At 32.2% G+C, this 21951-nt stretch overlaps 3 protein-coding genes across 4 annotated transcripts; all 3 read right to left on the bottom strand.

Annotated features, from left to right (window-relative positions):
- Nucleotides 1-522: 522 nt before the first annotated feature.
- Nucleotides 523-13827, bottom strand: LOC107953920 (beta-glucosidase 44). The gene is made up of 5 exons (XM_016889365.2): nucleotides 13560-13827; nucleotides 11941-11999; nucleotides 10894-10969; nucleotides 10714-10785; nucleotides 523-832 (listed from the first exon to the last, which is right to left on the bottom strand). The coding sequence occupies exons 1-5, from the start codon at nucleotides 13762-13764 to the stop codon at nucleotides 804-806; spliced, it is 441 nt and encodes a 146-aa protein (XP_016744854.1). The 5' UTR covers nucleotides 13765-13827; the 3' UTR covers nucleotides 523-803.
- A 697-nt stretch (nucleotides 13828-14524) lies between these two features.
- On the bottom strand, nucleotides 14525-17639 carry LOC107953918 (beta-glucosidase 44). Its single transcript, XM_016889362.2, has 10 exons — nucleotides 17283-17639; nucleotides 16680-16738; nucleotides 16518-16593; nucleotides 16350-16421; nucleotides 16180-16267; nucleotides 15826-16078; nucleotides 15627-15742; nucleotides 15342-15556; nucleotides 15138-15272; nucleotides 14525-15057 (listed from the first exon to the last, which is right to left on the bottom strand). Exons 1-10 carry the CDS (start codon nucleotides 17485-17487, stop codon nucleotides 14783-14785), a joined length of 1494 nt encoding a protein of 497 aa, XP_016744851.2. The 5' UTR covers nucleotides 17488-17639; the 3' UTR covers nucleotides 14525-14782.
- A 1138-nt stretch (nucleotides 17640-18777) lies between these two features.
- On the bottom strand, nucleotides 18778-21036 carry LOC107953919 (uncharacterized). Of its 2 annotated transcripts, none has more exons than XM_016889364.2 (2): nucleotides 20725-21036; nucleotides 18778-19478 (listed from the first exon to the last, which is right to left on the bottom strand). In XM_016889364.2, the coding sequence occupies exon 2, from the start codon at nucleotides 19469-19471 to the stop codon at nucleotides 19025-19027; it is 447 nt and encodes a 148-aa protein (XP_016744853.1). In that variant the 5' UTR covers nucleotides 19472-19478; nucleotides 20725-21036; the 3' UTR covers nucleotides 18778-19024. The 2 variants fall into 2 exon arrangements, with proteins under 2 accessions (XP_016744853.1, XP_016744852.1); XM_016889363.2 differs by having other exon boundaries at nucleotides 20818-21022.
- Nucleotides 21037-21951: the final 915 nt, after the last annotated feature.

Raw genomic sequence — 21951 nt, forward strand, 5'->3', positions numbered from 1 at the left:
AAAACTTTAAAATAATCGAATTTGAGCATAATTTGAAATCTTATAAATCGAGTGGATAAAAAAATTTAAATATAGTTGAGTTGAAATTTTTATTTAAGTTAAAATAAATTTTAATTATGTTGAAGCATAATAAAACATGACCAATTGTAATAATTACCCAAAATGTAAAAATAAATATAGTTACAAGTAATTATTATCAAAATAAAAATCACCAAACTTAAAGAGTTAGCTTAAAAAGTTTTGTTGTCCACTATCATAATGAGTACATTACTTTTAATTATTGTAAGTGACCTAAAAAATAAGGAGAGAAAGTTGGAGATATTTACCCCAAAAAATAAGACTTGCTTAGGCTATAAATCACAAAATTATACCCATTAGATGACTAATCCCATCGTTTTTGAGTCTTATAGTCATTGTAAATTAAAATTAGCTCAAACCAACCATGAATGACTTTTTAACCATTGATTTGATCAAAATTATACAATGATTAATTATTTGAGTTGTTCAAAGCAAAATAAAACACAAGCAGTAACTTTGAGGGCTATATTATAATATTTAACTTGAAATATTTATTCAAATCGAATTGAAAATTACAAATAATTCATATTATTTTAACTTAAAATATGAATTGATATTTTAAAATCGAGTCAAATTTTACTCATTGTTAATACAAAATACAACAAGGGAGGAGGGAAATCAAGTGGTGCAATAGAGGCCAATTCACCTAAAGAGGTTGAGAGTTGGAACAAGGACAAGAGAACATGTTGACCAAGAAGACAACTGCTCAGAGTAGTTCTAGGGTGCTAAAAGATCGATCCCTTCTTCATCGTTCCTTAGAGTATTTATAGTGACATGGTCATATAAACATTCAATCTCACTAAATGCATAAAGGGTATTCACAGACATATATCATGAGACCTTATCAATACGAGATCATTATACCTAAATGGACTCTTTATTATATCAGGAATGTGTTCACACTAGAAGACTGTTCATACTTAAAAGCGGGTGAGTGATTTTACCGAAAAATGTTGGCAGACGATGTTTTTGATGCAAATATATATTCGAATAGCGGAGGGTGTAACACTCATCATTTTAAAATTTTTGACATCATATATTAAAAAGGATTGATTGGTAAGTAAAATTATTCGAAGAAAGGGACAGATTTTCAAGATTGAAGAGTTTGGAGTTAGTGAAGCATATGATTCTTTGCTTCCCACAACAAAAGGCTGCAAATTTTTGTTGGTGTTGGACTATTTTCCAGTTTCTTTTAACTAGAAAAAGTAAAAAGAAAAGAAAGAAAAGATTATGAATAAATTTATGTTCTTTTAATTTTCATAAAAATAATTATATATATTGTTAAAAGATGAATTTAGAAAATTATTTTAGCTGGAGTTAAAATACAATTTTACTATTATACTACTATATAATTTCATAAAAAGTTAAGGAATTAGATGACAAATTTATCATTTTTGGGAGTTGCTTCCCTTTTATTTTCGTCCTTATTATATTAATATTTTTATATTTTATAATTAAATTTAAATAAATATGTTATTTTAATCATTAAAATAATAATCTGAATCAAAATTGAAATCATTTGAATTTTGATGAAAGTGAATTTATACAATAATTCAAATTAAATTTGATATAATTTAATAATTTATTCTATTTGAACTCTCCATCTCAAAGTTGAATATTCTGCTTGAGATTTCAAATACAATTTCCCATTTTTTGGTTGCTTATATGAGTCCATACCGAGTAATATATATATATGAGAGGGATCTATTAATATTAATGTAAAATTAAAGTATTTTTTACGTTATTTTATATTTTTTTATATAATTAGTATTTTAACAACTGGAATGTTATATTTTATATTCTATTCATATTAATTATGCATGTCAAGTTTTGAGTAAATTTAAAATGTTTAGCTACTTTTTTATGCAAAAACCTTCAGCATTCATTATGAATTATTGAAATGTATATTGATTCAGAAAATTATTAAAATGTGTAAGATTATTTTAATTTTATATTAATATAAGTGAATTTCTTCTCGTATATAAAATCAGAAAATATTTAGTGTTTATACATATAAATACATTCACTCCACTTTTGGCCTCCCATCTTTATCCAATGTTATATATATATATATATATATATATATTCCCATTCTAAACAAAAGGTAGGAACTTTCATATGATGTTATTAGATTAGATAAGACCTTAAACCAGGGTTTAATTTATCAGCATTGTCGAGTTTGCTTTGCTTGCACAAAAAGCAGAGTAAATTAGCTCCGGAAAGTTAAGTAAACAATTACTCAATTAGTTTTCTTTTTAAATGTTAAACGTGATGTTAACACAATAAGCATAAAAATTATTCCAACATTGGCATGAAAATAATAATATATAATATGGTTCGACCTAATTATCTATATATGAAAAGTTAGGAATTGAAATCCAATATGCAATTAAGTATTTTATTTTAAACAAATTAAATGACATGTGATCAAATAATTTATAGAATTTCAATAAAAAAAATTCTTCAATCAATGCTACTAATTTATGGACATCAAGGAAAAAAAAACCCAAAAGAAAATGATTAATAAAATAATTATAAGTCGGTTTGAACCCTCAAAAAAAGAAGAAGCAAAAAATACATTTCTTTAAAAAAAAATTGGCTGTCCTAATGGCAAGCATAGTTTTCATAATTTCAACGACATTTCCCTAATTTTTGGCTTTAAATCTAATGGACCGACGGATATACAAAAAGAATATTAATTAATGAAATAGCAGGTATGATCTTATCTAAAATATATTTCTTCTTAATACAAACTTTTGATCTTCACTATCATTATATAATAGTAGTGGTGAATAAAAGTTAAATCATCATTACTTTCGCCGCTAAGCATGCGAGTGAAATAATTTTCAAAATAATATAAAGCAAACAAAAGATTTGGTATAATCTTAAGTGAAGCTTCTTCTTCTCCTAAAAACACATTTTTTGACATAGTTTCTAAGGATTAATTAACAAAAGAATTAATCCACTTATTAATTTCCCAATAATTTGTTGTTAAAAGACAATTAAAGAAATATTTGTACTTTGGGTGAGGGTTTGATAATGATAAATATTGGTCCCCTCGACATCTCACCCACTTACTATTACTAAATTTGTATTTTATCTTATGTTTTGTTACTTCATGAAAAATATTAAAACGTTTTCAAAATTATAAACCGATTTTTCTATTTTATTTTCAACTCTTTCTATTATTTTTTTCAATCTTGTGAACAACATGAGTTTTTTTTTCAATTCTTTATAAAGAAAGGTTATTTTTATTTATAATAAGATAAGTGTATTGGAAAATTATCAATAAAAAAATACCTTTTAAATCTAATTAAGGTTTGGCATTGTAAACAAAAGTCTTGGATCTTTGAGCAAAAGTTCAAGTCTCATCATATACATTTGTAACTTATACGTATTCAGTGTCATAGATGAGTTTTATCCAATAGGTAAACAATCGACTTTTTTTTAAGGGACGCCAAAATTAAATAATAAAATTTTGAGAGATCAAAACATAACTTTATAATGTAATAATTTATTATTTCCTCATTTGTTTATGAGACTCCATCGCTTATCTTAAATGTTGTTATATCAAAATCTTGGACATCAAAACTAATAGGATTCCACTAAATAATGTCACATTAGTTGATGCCATAGGATTATTAGATTTTTCTTAATTTAATTAATTTATTCATGTTAATATGTTGGTGAGTGGGAGAGAGAACCAAATTAACTCATTTCATCTTCTCTCCCATCGAACCAAAAGAGAAAGAAAGGAGAAAAACTTTTCCAAATTCATCTTTATTGTCAAACCAAATTATTGAGACAACGCTGGGACATTAAAGGTTAAAGGGAAGATGAGGGTCGTAGACAAATAACCTTAATTCGGTATGTGTTAACTTAATATATTCTTATTCCATGTTTAACTTGATGTTTAATTGTTGATTCAAATTTATCATAATTGAAAGCATGACTTAACTTATATGTTTGTTTATGATCATAGTTAATGACAATCCAAGGTATGATAAGTGAACAGGTAAGTTACTATGCTTTATGCTATGTTTCAAATAAGATGGTTATTAAGTGCTATAGTTATTAAATCAGTGATATAAAGTTGTGATGGAAACTATTGGAACCCACCCATTGTTTGAAAAGTCAAAAAGGGTGGGCACCGAAAGTAGAAAGTAAAATTGGTTGGCAAGTTGGGTTAAAAGTTGGCATGGGATAATTGCAATTTTGGTCCCTAATTGTATAGGGACATTGCAAGTTGATCCTTGAACCTCAACTATAAATAGGCCTAACCATTTCTTACTTTCTTCATCCCACACTTGCCATTCTCTACTTAAGGCAATTGTTCTCTCTCCCTATTTGTAAACTTTCACTTGTATTTTTGGAGTGAAATATATTTGGTAGTGCCCGAGGACGTAGGCAAAATTTGCTGAACCTCGTTAAAATTCTAGTGTTCTTTATTTTTGTTCTGCATATTTTGCAAGTGTCATTGTAGTGATTTATTGTGCTATTAAATTACGATAGAGGGATATTCTAGCTAGGAAAGATCTGGTATGTAAGCGATCCTCGTGATCCACCTCTCTTTCCTGGGAATTGAACTTAGTGTGATTTTTCAGTACAATAATTTTACTCTTTCACACGCTTCCGCGCAACAATTGGTACCAGAGCCAGGTTCGTACTTGGGGAATACGACCGTTTACGGTACTATTCACGTATACAACACTATTCACGTATACAGTACTATTCACGTATACGGCACTATTCACATATACGGTACTGTTCACGTATACAGTAGTTGGGATTGAGGAGAAAAATGGCAGCAGCATCGTCATCAGCAAAGACTACTGTGACAAATGCAAAATTTGAAGTAGAGAAATTTGACGGTACCAATAATTTTGGTATGTGGCAGTGTGAGATCCTGGATGTCTTATGTCAGCAAGAGCTGGATATAGCCCTTGAAGAAAAACCTGACAAGATGGATGACAAGGAGTGGGCCAAGATCAATAGACAGGCATGTGGTACAATCCGCCTATGTTTGGCCAAAGAGCAGAAGTACTCCGTCATGAGGGAGACATCAGCGAAGAAGCTGTGGGGTACATTGGAAGAAAAGTTTCTAACGAAAAGTCTTGAAAATAGGCTTTATATGAAAAAGAAACTTTTTCGGTTCACGTATGCACCCGGTATGTCGATGAATGACCATGTGAACTCATTCAATAAAATTTTAGCAGACTTGCTAAATTTGGATGAGAAATTTGAAGATGAAGACAAGGCATTATTGTTGTTGAATTCCCTTCCTGATGAATATGATCATCTTACCACCACATTGCTTCATGGGAAAGATTCAATCACATTTGATGCAGTCTGTAGTGCGTTGTATAGATCTGAGACTCGAAAGAAAGATAAAAGAGATCACAGAGATACAACTGCAGAAGTCTTAACAGTAAGAGGTCGTTCACACAGCAGCAAACCTGGTAGAAGGGGTAAGTCCAAAGGGAGACCCGCCAAAGATGAATGTGCCTTTTGTCGTGAGAAAGGGCATTGGAAAAAGAATTGTCCTAAGTTACAAAAGGGCAAGTCTATTTCTAATGCATGTGTAGTGGAGCATGATGAGGAGTCAGACTTTAGCTTGGTTGGCATGGCAATGGCATGTCAAACGGATGAGTGGATATTGGATTCGGGATGTACTTACCATATGTGTCCTAATAAGGACTGGTTTTCTAGTCTTGAAGAACTAGAAGGTGGAGTTGTTTTTATGGGGAATGATAGTGCCTGTAAGACAATGGGTGTAGGTACAATCAAATTGAAGAACCATGATGGCTCAATCCAAGTTCTGACAGATGTTCGCTATGTACCCAGCTTGAAGAAAAATCTCATCTCATTAGGGGCCCTAGAATCTAAAGGGCTCACAATCACTTTGAGAGATGGATTACTAAAGGTAGTAGCTGGGGTATTGACGGTGATGAAAGGCACTAGAAGAAATAACTTGTACTATTTAAATGGAAGTACAGTTATTGGATCAACATCAACAGCTTCTGCGAAAGATGCAGATTCAGAGGCTACCAGGTTATGGCATAGGCGATTGGGACATGCTGGTGAAAAAGCTTTGCAGACTTTGGCGAAGCAAGGCTTGTTGAAAGGTGCAAATTCTTGCAAATTGGAATTCTGTGAACATTGTGTTCTGGGCAAGCAGACGAGGGTAAAATTTGGTTCAGCAATTCACAATACGAAAGGAATTCTGGACTATGTTCACAGTGATGTGTGGGGACCTACCAAAGTGGCTTCTTTGGGAGGTATGCACTATTTTGTCACTTTTCTTGATGATTATTCAAGAAAAGTATGGGTGTATCTAATGAAAAGAAAAAATGAAGTTTTGGATGCATTTTTGAAGTGGAAGAAGATGGTGGAGACTCAGACAGGTCGAAAGGTCAAACGACTTCGATCAGATAATGGTACTGAGTACAAAAATGATCCATTTCTACAAGTATGTCAAGATGAGGGCATTGTGCGACACTTCACTGTTCGAGATACACCACAGCAGAATGGGGTGGCAGAACGCATGAATCGGACTATACTGGAGAAAGTTCGATGTATGTTGTCCAATGCTGGATTGGGCAAGGAATTTTGGGCTGAGGCAGTTACATATGCGTGCCATCTAATTAACCGATTGCCATCAGCTGCAATAAATGGAAAAACTCCTATGGAGATGTGGACTGGTAAACCTGCTACTGATTATGATTCTTTACATGTTTTTGGTTCCACTGCATATTATCATGTAAAAGAATCTAAGTTAGACCCAAGAGCAAAGAAAGCATTATTCATGGGTATAACTGGTGGTGTAAAAGGATACCGTCTCTGGTGTCCTGATACAAGGAAGATTGTTTTCAGTAGAGATGTAACTTTTGATGAATCAACCATGATGAAGAACGAGGATTCACAAAAGGATGACAAAACCAGTAGTACTTTGCAGCAGGTGGAGTTTGAAAAGGTTAATGATGATCCAGCTAATATTGAAAGAACAAATGATGAAGAAGTTTCGACCCAAGAACTTCTACAGAAACAAGATTCAATTGCATATAGGAGGCCAAGAAGAGAGATTCGTAAGCCTGCTCGCTTTGACGATATGGTGGCCTATGCACTTCCAATTGCAGATGATGATGTTCCTTCCACTTACACAGAAGCAATAAGTAACTCTGATGGTGTAAAGTGGAAGCAAGCTATGAATGAAGAAATGCAGTCTCTTCATAAAAATAGGACTTGGGAGTTGGTGAGACTGCCCAAGGGAAAGAAGGCAATTGGATGCAAATGGGTATATGCAAAGAAGGAAGGATTTCCTGGTAAAAATGAAATTAGATACAAGGCTAGATTGGTAGCAAAGGGTTACGCTCAGAAAGAGGGAATAGACTACAATGAAGTGTTTTCTCCAGTTGTGAAGCATTCGTCTATTCGAATTTTGCTAGCCTTGGTTGCGCAATACGATCTTGAACTAGTTCAGCTTGATGTGAAGACAGCATTTTTACACAGTGATTTGGAAGAGGAAATCTATATGACTCAGCCTGATGGATTCAATGTTGCTGATAAAGAAAATTGGGTTTGCAAACTGACAAAGTCGCTTTATGGATTGAAACAATCTCCGAGGCAGTGGTACAAGCGATTTGATCAGTTCATGAAAGGGCAAAGGTACACAAGAAGTAAATTTGATCATTGCGTATATTTTCAGAAGCTACAAGAAGGAACTTTCATATACTTGCTCTTATATGTTGATGATATGCTGATAGCATCTAAGAGCAAAGTTGAGATTAAGGGATTGAAGACTCAACTCAATCTCGAGTTTGAGATGAAAGATCTAGGTGAAGCTAAGAAGATTCTTGGCATGGAAATATGTAGAGATAGAGCTCATGGCAGAGTTAGCTTGTCTCAGAAGCAGTATTTGAAGAAAGTACTACAGCAGTTTGGCATGAACGAGCAGACCAAACCTGTAAGTACCCCGTTGGCTTCTCATTTCAAGCTTTCTGCACAACTATCTCCTTCGACGAATACGGAACGAGAATACATGTTGCAAGTTCCGTATTCTAATGCAGTGGGTAGCTTGATGTATGCAATGGTGTGTACAAGACCCGACATTTCACAGGCAGTTAGTATAGTGAGCAGGTATATGCATAATCCTGGAAAAGGACATTGGCAAGCTGTGAAATGGATTCTACGGTATATTCAGAAGACCGTGGATGTTGGATTACTGTTCAAGCAGGATAATACACTTGGTAAAGGTGTTATTGGGTACGTTGATTCTGACTATGCCGGTGATTTGGACAAGCGAAGATCAACCACCGGTTATGTGTTTACACTTGCTGGAGGACCAATAAGTTGGAAGTCTACACTACAGTCTACAGTTGCATTGTCAACCACAGAAGCCGAGTACATGGCTGTAACAGAGGCTGTAAAGGAGGCTATTTGGTTACAAGGTATGGCTAAAACCTTGGGGTTGGTTCAGGAGCATATTAACGTGTATTGTGATAGTCAAAGTGCTATTCATTTAGCAAAGAATCAAGTCTATCATGCACATACAAAACATATCGACGTACGATTCCATTTTGTGCGGGAAATTATTGAAGAGGGGAAAATTTGTCTTCAGAAGATCAAGACTGCAAATAATCCCGCAGATATGATGACCAAGGTGGTAACAGCAACCAAGTTCGAACATTGTTTGAACTTGATTAATATCCTGCAAGTTTAACAGTTGAAGAAGGCACTATCAAGTATTGTTGTCAAAGGCAGAAAGAATTGTGTGAAGATAAGATTATCCTAATCAAATCTTCAAGGTGGAGATTATTGGAACCCACCCATTGTTTGAAAAGTCAAAAAGGGTGGGCACCGAAAGTAGAAAGTAAAATTGGTTGGCAAGTTGGGTTAAAAGTTGGCATGGGATAATTGCAATTTTGGTCCCTAATTGTATAGGGACATTACAAGTTGATCCTTGAACCTCAACTATAAATAGGCCTAACCATTTCTTACTTTCTTCATCCCACACTTGCCATTCTCTACTTAAGGCAATTGTTCTCTCTCCCTATTTGTAAACTTTCACTTGTATTTTTGGAGTGAAATATATTTGGTAATGCCCGAGGACGTAGGCAAAATTTGCTGAACCTCGTTAAAATTCTAGTGTTCTTTATTTTTGTTCTGCATATTTTGCAAGTGTCATTGTAGTGATTTATTGTGCTATTAAATTACGATAGAGGGATATTCTGGCTAGGAAAGATCTGGTATGTAAGCGATCCTCGTGATCCACCTCTCTTTCCTGGGAATTGAACTTAGTGTGATTTTTCAGTACAATAATTTTACTCTTTCACACGCTTCCGCGCAACAGAAACTAAAGTGATGCTAATTAAGCTAGATGTTTTTGAAGAATAATTGATGTCATGAAAGAATAGAAGTGAAATAAAAACAACATCATGAAACATATTAAATTACTTGGGACATGAGATTGAGATGCAATTCTGGAAGGCACATTGATATATGGTAATGTATGAAGTAGGAATTTTAATGTGTTAAGTCGAATCAATTCGATAATTAGACTTTAATACTATTGTTATGTGTCATTGTTTTATGTTTACCTCTTTAATTCAAATTATGATAACACTACTGAACTTCTTTGCTCAACGTTCAATTTTGTTTATCTCTGTATGTAGGTTTTGACTAGATCTCAATAATGAAGAGGTCGGCAGCATTCAGGACTCAAATTCCAACTCAACAAAGTTTTTTTTTATAGTTTTGTTCCATTTTGAAGCAAGTTGGCATGTACCTAAAGTTGTTATTTGGTCTGGAGTCCATATTAATTTTTTAGTACCTATAAGCTAATGGCTTGTGATTAAAGTGTGGTTATATTTGTATAATGATAAGTAATCATGTAATGCTATACCTATGATGAAATACATGACCTTAATGACATGTTTAAGTTAATGACATGTTTAAGTTATGTTTGGTGTCTTACTTAAATGCCAAGTAAATGGAATTGATGAAATAAATTGTGATGTTGAGTACAGGATTGTAACCATGTGTTTGAATGCGGTTGACTATGCTTAGACGGTGTTTATAACTTGATTTTAGTGTCTCCTAATGTTTGGAAATGATTTGGTATTGTTTTGGTTCAAATTAGGTGTGTTTTGGGGTCATTTTTGGGTCTTGACAAACTTCTACCAATACAAGTGGTCAAATGTATCGGTACAAGTCAGTAGCCAAAAATGAACAATAGCAGGGACTTCTACCGATAAAAGTCTAGACTTCTACTTGTACAAGTATGTTAGAACAGGGTTTCTCCCTGCTTTGACTTGTTTTGACCTAGGGATTCCCAAATTTGGTCTAAGATAATCTCCAAACACCTAGAACTTGTCTAAAAAATTATTTTAAAGTGTTTGGAATGACTTGAATTTATTTATAATTAAAATGAATGGTTCATATAATATGATAAATGCTTGATGCTTGTGTTGACATTGAAAGAGAAGTTAGTCCGAGTTGCTCTAGTAACGAATGTGGTGCTTCACATTCAAACTCAACAACTGAATTGATGTAGGGTGTCACAATAAATATTTGATACGATTACTTTATTATAAAATTGAAAATTGCTATCAAATAATGTAAATTCATTTCATTTACCTTTCTTAACCAAGTAATTGATCATCCTATTGTAATAAGCAACTCCTGCCCAATTCACTTTTCCAACTCCCTCTACAAAAATATAAAATAAATCATACGATTAATTTAAAAATGGTAATTAAAGAAGAAGAAAAGCAAATGGAACAATAATTAAAACAAATTGAGCCATTGTTGCAATACCAGGAAAGATCCTTGACCACGAAATAGAGAACCGATAAGCATCAAAATTGAACTTTGCCAGTAAATCTACATCTTCCTATAGAAAAATAGTGGGGCATGAATTAAAGCAAAACATCTTAATATTAATTAGATCATATTATGATTATATTCTAATTTATATTATTTTAAAAAAGAGTGTGTTAGGAATTTTAACTATCTATGCTCGAACAACAATTAGGATAGTTGTTTTTGGGACAGTCAAAAATGACATATTTGGGTATTTTAAATGTTCTAAGTAGCAAAAAAGAAAAAAAGAACAAAAAAAGAAGAAGAAGAGAATTTTGTGCTACACTATAGAATTATCATTTTTATCTTTTCAAATGGCATGAAGAAGTAGAGAAGCTTGAGATAATTGAATATGATTATCCTTATCCTTTCTTTTTTAAAAGAGAGTATTTGAAGTTGCTAGAAGATTTGTTTATGAGTCTTTTATAAAATAATTATTCAAGATAATTTAAGTGATAAATCCAGCTTTTAGATAAAAGTTTAAAGTCTATCAAAACCTTGTTGAAAGGACTCTTGTATTAATTTATAAATAGACTATTGATTGACTTCCTCTTTAGTCATTTGAGTGTATTTAGACATTCTTTGTTTAGGAACTCGCTCCTTGTTTAGGAATTTTAATAGAGATTGTTTATAAAGAGATATTGGATGTAATGTGAGATATTTATGGAGAGTAATTTATTACAATTTAGGTTTGGGGCTATAATTATCCATTGAGAGAGAAGATTGAGTTTTAGCCGGTAGTTATACCAAATGAATCGTTAAATAAAATTATTTTTTAAGTAAGGTTCCACAGACGTAGGATTGGTGAATCTGAATTGCATTAATAAAAATTATGTATTGATTTTCTCTTTACTTATCTCTTTGACTCACCTACATTTTAAATTTGTTATGTGAACTCTCTAATTTTATCCCAATTTTTGTTTCAACAATAGATAATACAAAATTATTTTAAATGAGTGCAAATGGAAGATTTTTTCAGAGTGAAGCAAAATTTTAAGTTACCTTGTAATGGTGGTACTGATCATCAGCCACATCAGCAGTATCATTATTGGCAATGTGGCCTGTTCCAACATTTGCAAACGAACAAAGTAGTAACACAATTTACCAAAAATATAATTAATTGGGTAATGTTAGACATTATAGTGGGTTTTGTAGGACTATAGTGAAAAGATAAAATTGAGGAGATCACAGTCATTTAATTAAGATACATCAAAAATTAGGAAATTGTGATAGTGACTTGGAAGTTATTAAATTAGCTATTGAATATGTTGATTTTCTCTCTGAAATTGATTTAATTAGTTAATAAAAAAATCTATATTTTTCAATGCAAATCCTATAATGTTTCTTTTTCTCCCTTTTTATTTAAACCATTAACTGCCAATTAATTGCTAATTTTCTAAGTAGAAACAATTAATTATATAATAAATGACGCCAAACAGTAGACATCCCACGACCAGTCTCTTGGGCAATATGATATTCCACAAGCATTTTATTTTAAAATTGTGATTTCTTGATAAATTTAGGTAAAAAGATTTTTCTATCTTTCTCAATTTTAATATTTAGTAAATTGATCCCTCTAAAAAAAAGTGAAATAATTTAGTTACCAAGTGAATAACTAAAGATTCTATCATTTATTCTACTTTTGATCCGTATAATAATAATTTATTTCTCAATCTTTAAAAATTCTATTAACTTGATTCTATTTATAAGAAATTTATGACTAACTAATAATTTTTATTATTTTTTAGATTTTTTTTTATAATTGGAATCAAATTGACAAGATATGTAAATATTAAAATTTAAACTTGTTATTACACCAATAAAAAAAGATAAATTGCCATAAAAAAGTGAAATTATTAATTGTCCTTAGTTACTCACTTTCAAAATTAACGAAATTTCTCCGCTTTTTGTTAGAGGGAACAATTTTCTAAATATCAAAATTAAGAGGGATTGAAGAGGTCTTTTACCCTAAATTTATCAAGTTTCACTTAAATTTCCAAAAAAAGAAAAGAAAAAAGATAAGCAACACCCAATGTCACTAAACTATTATTAAGTTGACTTTGTTGTCACTCAATTTTAAAAAGTTACAAAATGATCATTGAACTATTCAAAAGTTTTCATTTAAGTCATTGAACTATTCAAAAGTTTTTTTTAAGTCCAATAACAAGCACCAGGTGACAATTCGACGATTGGTGCTCTAGATCGATACCCATCGATGAGGAGAAGTACATATCTTAGATTCAAGTCGATCAGAGAGATAGTTTAAATTTTAGTTCGTAAATTTGTGACATTTAAAGTTATTGTATAATAATAAAAAACTGCAATGCAAAAGAGAAGGGAAATGAGAGCTTTTAATTAGTGCAGACAACGTGAATTTGAACTAAATCATACAACAACGATTTTAACAGCTCATTGACTTAAATAAAAGACTTTAGAATAGCTCAGTGACAATTTTGTAACTTTTTGAAATTGAATGATCAAAACATAAATTTACTAATAGTTTAAAAATATGAAAAAAGAAATCAGCTCAATTTGAATCCACAAAACAGTCATATAAACTCAAGTTGATTTGAATTAGAATCGATTTCAATTTTAGAGGTATTAATTAGTATTAGTATTACCTGGTTGTTTTACATAAACATCCCAAATGCTAGGTCCTCGGCCACCCTTATTAGCCATCCCTTCAACTTGATAAGCTGAAGTTGAAGTTCCGAACACAAAGCCCATCGGAAAGCTCTCTCTGCTAAGCCCTCCAGTGTCCATCACCGCCACATTTCCGATGCCGATGATCACAGCAAAAGCGAAGCATAACAGCATTCGCTTCATCACTGTAACTTTAACTGTGAAACATCAAAGAAAATGTAGAAAAATAACAGTCAATGAATGAATGAACAGCTATTTATAGATAGGATTTTTTTTAATGGCATAGAATGAATGATGGTCCACACAACATTTAATGGATTTGATAGTTAATTTTCACAAATTTAGATTTTAGTTTAGTTAATTTAAGATAACAATTAATATATTTAAAGAAAGTAATAATGATATGATTTTTTTATAAGTGAAATTTAATAATTTAAAAAGTTAAATTTAAATTGAATCGAATATATTTTAAAAATATATTCATTTTATTATTTATGTTCTGAATTCGCGATAACAACAAAATATATTTTTAAAAATATTATGATACGACTTTCAATAATCTTCCTTTTATTGGATTATTGCTGATATAATCATAAAAAATATGTTTTCAAAAATTTTAACTAAATTTCAGCCAATCTAAACCTAATACTAACCCTTCGTATATTCTTTAAACAATGTAATACATCTATTTTTAGAGTCTCTATGTTACAACTGATTATTTATTCAAATGATTAATAATTTTAAAAATTACTCTTAAAACCTACCAAATTCTTTCATTTATTCAAATCTTTACTTTCAAGTCATATTTCTTTATTGTTTATAACTAGAAAAATGAAATAAAGTTATCAAATTTAATTTTCAATGTACTTCAAAGTTTTTTTTTTGGAAAATTTTGTCTAGTAAATATTAATAGAATATATTGTAAACCATGAATATCCATATCTATCTCGCAATAGCATTTATTACGTCTATAATCATAATAACCACATCTAAAATACACAACCGTCGCTTTATCATTATGAAACAAAACCTAAGATACAAGCTAATTATTTGGATCTAAAAAGGAAAAAAAAAACAAAAAAAAAAACTAAGGCCTAAGGAAACAGCTCAAAAGAAAACTTCTAGCATTTTCAATGCTAATCCTCCTACTTTTTATTTTGTTTCCCATTATCCCTCTCAATGAACTGATTCTTGCTGCAATTCATTGCTTCTTTTCAAGTAATTGTTTGAACCAATAAGCAGACATCTTGGGGTATCTCTTGAGATTGTTGTAATCAACGTAAACGATGCCAAACCTTGAAGTATATCCTAATAACCATTCAAAGTTATCCAACAACGACCACGCAAAATAGCCGGTCACGTTGGCTCCTTCATCAATGGCTTTCTTCAACTGAGTCATGTAATCCTTGAAAAACTTTATCCTTGTGGTGTCCTTCAATCCATTTGGAAGTGTAGCATTTCCAGGGTCATCCATACCTACATCACAAATTTCAACTCAGCTCAATTGGTTCATTCAATCACCGTTATAAGCACTTAAAAAATAATCGTATACTTACCATTTTCTGAGATAATAACATTCATGTCCCCGTACCGCTCTTTTATATAAGTCACAGTTTTGTACATACCCCAAGGGACAATGTAAAGCCACCAAGAATTTGCTCTTGGACCAATTTGCACTCCATACTTTGCATCTACAAATTGTGAACACAATGTAAAACATTGGTTTCATTATGTTCTCTAGTTATGGTAAGAAGACTTACTGGCAAAGGCTGCATTCCAATCTGATTGGTAGCTTGTAACATTTGATGGTGTTGTAGGATTAGAAATATAGCTAGTAGTATATTGGTTAATGCCTACATAATCAAATGAACCATTCACCATCTTAACCTCTTCCTCAGTAAACTTCGGCAGCCTTTTGCCGACTATTTCTTGCATTGTTCTGGGATACTCGCCATACCGAATGGGATGTAGAAACCTATAAGAAAATTGATTAATAAAGTAGACAATAATCCTTTTTCACTACAAAAAAGATTCTAGAAACATACCAGCCAACATGAAAATCTCTAGCTCTTTGAGCTGCATGGTTATCAGCTTTTGATCTTGTGAGAGGTTCATACCAATTAAAATCCAAGAGAATACCAATACTCCCTTTTTGCTTTGCCTAAAGATATATCCAGGTTCATATCAGCCTATAATCGCCAAGATTATCAAAATCAATTATTACAATTGGATAGATGAATGGACCTGGTATTTTTCACGATATCTTTTAACTGCTTCAGCATGGGATAAGATCAAATTATGTCCAACAATGTAAGGCTCAATGGCGGAGTTTCCATCAGTGCAATTTCCAACTTCTTTGGAACACCTTGAAGGAGGATTGATGCCATTATCAAAGCCAAGAGCAGCCACGATCCTGGGTTCATTGAATGTAAACCAGTTCTTGACTCTATCACCAAATGTCTTGAAACAAAACTCTGCATAATCAGCATAATCTTCCCTGAAAAAAATCACAACAAAACTTTCAAAATTACACAATTACAGAGTATTTGAATTATCATATCCTCACATAATGAATGTCGAAAACACGTTGTACTTAACACAATTTGACGGTTCAAGAACCCATTGTACTTCTCCTGAAGAGCTTGAGGGAGATCATAATGGTACAAGTTCCCATACGGAGTAATACCTACAAAAGCAATGAATCAGCTTAAGACAATGCCAAAATGCAGAAATACGAATATTTTATAACTCAAATTCATTTTATTTACCTTTCTTAACCAAGTAATTGATCAACCTGTTGTAATAATCAACTCCCTCCCAATTTACTCTTCCAACACCCTCTACAAAAATATAAAATAAATCAAAGGGCTAATTTGAAAAATAGTAATTCAAGAAAAAAAATCAAATTAAAACAAATAGAGCCCTTGTTGCAATACCTGGAAAGATCCTTGACCATGAAATTGAGAACCGATAAGCATCAAAATTGAAATTTGCCAACAAATCTACATCTTCCTATGGAAAAATTAATGGAAACACATCAATGTTTTGTTTTAATTTCTATTTGTTGGAAAAAATAAACAAACGAAATTTGAAGTTACCTTGTAATGGTGGTACTGGTCAACAGCAACGTCAGCAGTATCATTATTAGCAATATGGCCTGAAATTACGAGACAAATTTTAAATACTGTAATAATTAATCACTAATTTTCTGGGTAGAAATAATTAATTATATAATAAATGATACCAAAACAGTAGACATCCCACGGACAATCTCTTGGGCAGGGTGATATCCCACGTGCATTTTGTTTTTGATAAATTTAGGTATAAACATCTTTTCAATCTTTAAATTTTGATTCTTAATTGATTTAAAATAATAATAAATTTGTTTTTTATTTTTTCGATGCTATAATAATAATTTTAATTTTTAAAAAAATCACAACAAATTTATTCTTTTTTGGCTTACAAATTTTTTAAAATCAAAATATCAAGATATTAATGTCTAAATTTGTTATCAATTGATGAAAAAAGTTAACACCAGTACTAATCGTCGTTAGTTGCTTATCATTGAAACTGAGTTGTTCCATTCTTTTAAGAGGGACCAATCCACTAAATATCACATTTTGAAGCAATTTTGACTCAAATGCCAATAAATAAATAAATAACGAAATGACTGAAATCAGGTGAATTAGTACCAGTATTACCTGGTTGTTTAACATAAACATCCCAAATGCAAGGTCCTCGGCCGCCTTTATTAGCCATCCCTTCAACTTGATAAGCTGAAGTTGCAGTTCCGAACACAAATCCCTTCGGAAAACTGTCTCTGCTAAGCCCTCCGGTGTCCATCACCGCCGCATTTCCGATGCCGACGATCACAGCAAAAGCAAAACATAACAGCAACGGCTTCATCACTGTAACCTAAACTGCGAAAAATCAAAGAAAATGTAGGAAACTAAACAGTGAATGAATGAATGATTGAGATTGTGAAGAAGGACTCCGCTATTTATAGATAGGATTTTTTTATTTTACTTGGTTCAGGTCAGAGTTGGTTATTTTTCTTTTTCATTATCAATTATTTTAACTTTTTGTAAATTCTTTTTTTATCTAACTATTTAATTTTATTTTTTTCTCATCTTTTAAAATTTACATAATAACAACTTTAATTCTTAATATTTATAAATTATGTCAATTTAGTATTAATTCTCTCACAATTATGTTAATGAATTTAAATAATGATAAGATTTAAAACTTAGTCAACAAGCATGGAATCAAAATCACATATTATGATGGTAGTAAATCATAGATTTTCTATTAAAAATAATTTCAAGATTCATAACTTTTTAAATATCCTTAAGCTTCTTTTTTGTTTTTTTTACGAAAAGGAATATTCAGCTTCGAAGATTATACTTCATTTGTAAGTGATTTTAGAGTCCTCTATAATATCAATTGATATTGCATTAAAACAGATAAAACAATCGCCAGTCAATTCTGTTTTTCATTTGAAATGAAATATAGAATTTAATTTTCAATGTACTAAAAAGATTTTTTATTTTCTAAATATTAACTGCAAATATTTCAGATTCAACTCTCTTTTGCATTTATTTGCCAAGTCTAGGCTTATCCTCAGATTCCGATCCGGGATTTGGTATAAAATAAATCCCACGTCATACTTTCTAAATACATTTAGGATTAATTTCATCACATATTCCAAACTCTTGAAATGTTTTTAACCGTCGATTCAATAATAATTTAAAAAAATTATTGATTTTGAATGTCCTACTTAGTGATCGGTTCAATCCCATTATTCAAACCGCTACACCAGTCGATTCTCAATCCAACTAGTTCGGTTTAATTCCAATAACATTGGTTCTAATTAAATCGTCAAAGTATTAGTATCATATCAAGCAAGTCCTTCTAATCGTCATCTTGGACATTAAATTTTATCTTTGGATATGATGACATAGATCTAATATGTTAAAAAATTACAATAGCTATCTTTCTAAAATTCATTTTCCATTAAGAATTGAATTAATTACGAGTTTCTAAAAATTGATTTGTAAATCATAAACTGTTATTTTCTCTAAATTTTTTGTAAATAAAGAGAAGGAAGAAAACAATGGGATTGCTATGAACTGAGGGAATCAAGCCGAGGTATAGGGTTCTCATTCGCTCCTATTTCAAACATATTACGAAAGATCAAGACACCAAATTATACCATATTTATAGCAAATCTCATCCACAAACTATACCATAACTAGTTACATTTCATAGAAGCAGCTCAACTCTACTATCACTCCAGCCAGACAAACTTCAGTTAGTATAATGTAGGTTACACCTGCACAACAAAACCTGGAATTCCCTTCACGATCTCATGTCTTAGTATTTCCAATTCTTCCCTTGAAAGAACTACGAAAATCACATACACCAAGACTAGTAATGTATCGAGCTAAGCTCCATGAGATTGCATTTCAGAAGGATCCATTAAACCTTCTAATACGACAAGTTGATCCAGTAAAGCAAGCTTCTCGTCTTCAAGTGCCTTGACTTCATCTTCAACATCTTTAAGCTCTTTACCTAATGTAAAGCTTTCTTCTTCCAATAGCAAGTACTTACGCCTCAGTGCGCGGTACTCATTCCCAGATGTAGAAGAGTCTGGTAATGAATCTGAGTTAGATCTCTCGGGTTGCTGAAATATAGGAGAGAGTTCATTCTTCGAGTTCCTTTTCGATGTCTTTTTCCCTGTTCTTAATGGTACAGATCCCTGTACCTGTTGAACCCCTTTGATATCATTCCTTTCCAACGGAAACAGCGGTGCTTTGTTAGCAGAGCTTTTCTTTTTCCGTATCTTAGGATTCGAATCTTCCTCTAACAGCAGCACCCTCGGATCTTGCATTCTCTCACTGATGAAAACACAACACAAGAATTAAAGAACAAGCATATAAGTTTTTCTCTATGGCAACTTAGAATAATTTAAACAAGCATAGCTTTAATGATCCTCACCGATATTGTACTTATCCAGAAACAATTCTAAATGCATGTACGAGCGAGGCACAAAGCATAACAAGCATATAGGCACAACATATGGCTAACGTAATATCAAACCTTTAAAAAGCTAGCAAAGATCATTCTATTTCAGTTTATGCAATACTACTATGATCATCCAACTCATCCCTGAATCCCATTTCAACTTTCTTTTTCTTGATCATAACCAGGGTATCCACCGCCAGCAGCAGTGACTAATCCCCTCACCACAGGTATTCTCCGATAAGATAAATGGCTGGCCATGAAATGTGTTCCATTCCCGTGAGTGGGGATCAAACCTCTGACCACATGGTTAAAGGATAAGGTGAGCAACCACCACACCTCATGGTTCCTTTTCAACTTCAATGGTTCAACCCTCGCTACATAGAAGCCATAACACATGATAGAAAAATGCATACGTACATATAAATATATCTCATCAATGTACTATACCTTATCGGTTTATCCACCCAGAATCAAGATAGGATTAAGGTTAAATCGTCTCATCTTCCTCTTAACTTACCCTATACTCTTGAGGTTTACGAATGATTCAAAGTTCATAATATCAAAGTCGCCCAGGGGGCATTCAGAACAGTTAAAAACCGATATGTATTAAGTGCCCTCTGAAAGCTACCCGAGATCATACAACATCAGTTTATGCAATATCCCTACGATTAACCAACTCATCCCTGAATCCAATTTCAACTTCAAAGCTGGCTATGCAGAAGCCACAACATATGATAAAAAGATACCGTTAATATCGACCCAGAATCAGGTCTCACATTCTTCCTCAATTACTGGCTCAATGATAATTCAAAGTTCAAACTAATATCGTAGTCCCGAAGAGGGTGTTCGGAACAATTAAAAACAGATACGAACTAGGTTCAAATACAGGGTAACTACAAAAAGACATTGTGAATGAATTATAATACCCAAATTAACACATAAACAACCCAGATTTTAATCTATCACAAATTGAACCATACAACCGCTCAAATCATTTGACTAAACATCCAAAACTCCTCAATAACAAAACAACAAACCCTATCCATCGTATAAGAAAAAGCTAATTACGCCCTAATTTTCAGGTTACAACAGCATAAATACAACAGGAAAAAAATATACCATGAATATGAACAGGGATTTGATCATCAAGAACCCAAGATTCAAAAACAGGAATTCATAAAAAGTGATAATTTTTAATGAGAGAAATATTACCTTGGGGATTGGATTAATAACCAAAGGGAGGGGAATTGGGAAAGTTTTGAAATTGAGGGTTTTGTTTTGGGGGGTATAAAGAGAAATAGAAGAGGGAAAATATGATATAAGGGGAAGTTTTTTTTTAGGACGAAACCGTAGTACCTTGTACTACCAGGACTGTTCGTGTTTGGCTATGTTCTATTTTTCTGAATGTTTTTTTTTTCTTTTTTTAAATTCACAGTAATAATTACAGTAACGGTTGATTTATCTGAATAAAGGCGTTTAAGGATTCGACTTTCTCTCCTATTTTTTAATATAGTTTTTAAATGATTCAAGTAAATAAATTCAAACTGATTATCTCTACATTGCCTTGAACACATTGGAACAAATCATTTCTAAGTTGCTATAACAATAAGCACATTGGTGTGAGCCTACTAATGGGGACCCAATGCTACCATTTTTCTACAAGATGAAAAGACTTGAAGCTGTGTTGAAGGAGATCAATATCCGCTCATTTTAGTAAAGTCTCAAGGAGAGTGATTGAGAAAAGGACTGAGCTGGAAAATTTGCAAATGCAAATGTCAAGTGAACCTACTCAAACACTGATTAAGACACAGAAAAAGGTTGTTGCTGAAATATACACTCTTTTAGTAGCAGAGGAAAAACTTTATAAGCAAAAATCAAGAGTGCAATGGGTGGAGGGGGATCAAAATACTTGCTTTTTTCGTAAGCAAGCCCAGATCAGGCCAAAAAAAATTTTAAGTACTATTCAAACTCTCTGTGACTCTGCTAGAAGGAAATTGGATTCCATAGATGGAACTTCTGAGAAGGTAATTTGTTTTTTCAAGGATAAATTAGGCGCTAAGGATGTAGGAGTTAGTGGAATCTCCATTAAGTTAATGGCTGATTTATTACAGGTTTCAGTGGACGAAGACCATAAGAATGCTCTTGAGGAAATAAAAACTGTAGTTTTCTCTATGCACCCTAACATACCTCCTAGCCCTAATGGTTATTCAGTTGGTTTTTTGAGAGAATTTGCAGGATTGCGGGTTCAGCCTTTGTGGAAGCTATTAACTGCCTTTAATTCCACAAAATCCTAGTTACATGACAGACTTCCTACTAGGAGTAGGCTTTGCTCTTAGGGTTTTCAAA

This window comes from Gossypium hirsutum, chromosome D07 (genome assembly GCF_007990345.1).
Source record: "Gossypium hirsutum isolate 1008001.06 chromosome D07, Gossypium_hirsutum_v2.1, whole genome shotgun sequence".
NCBI lineage: Eukaryota > Viridiplantae > Streptophyta > Magnoliopsida > Malvales > Malvaceae > Gossypium > Gossypium hirsutum.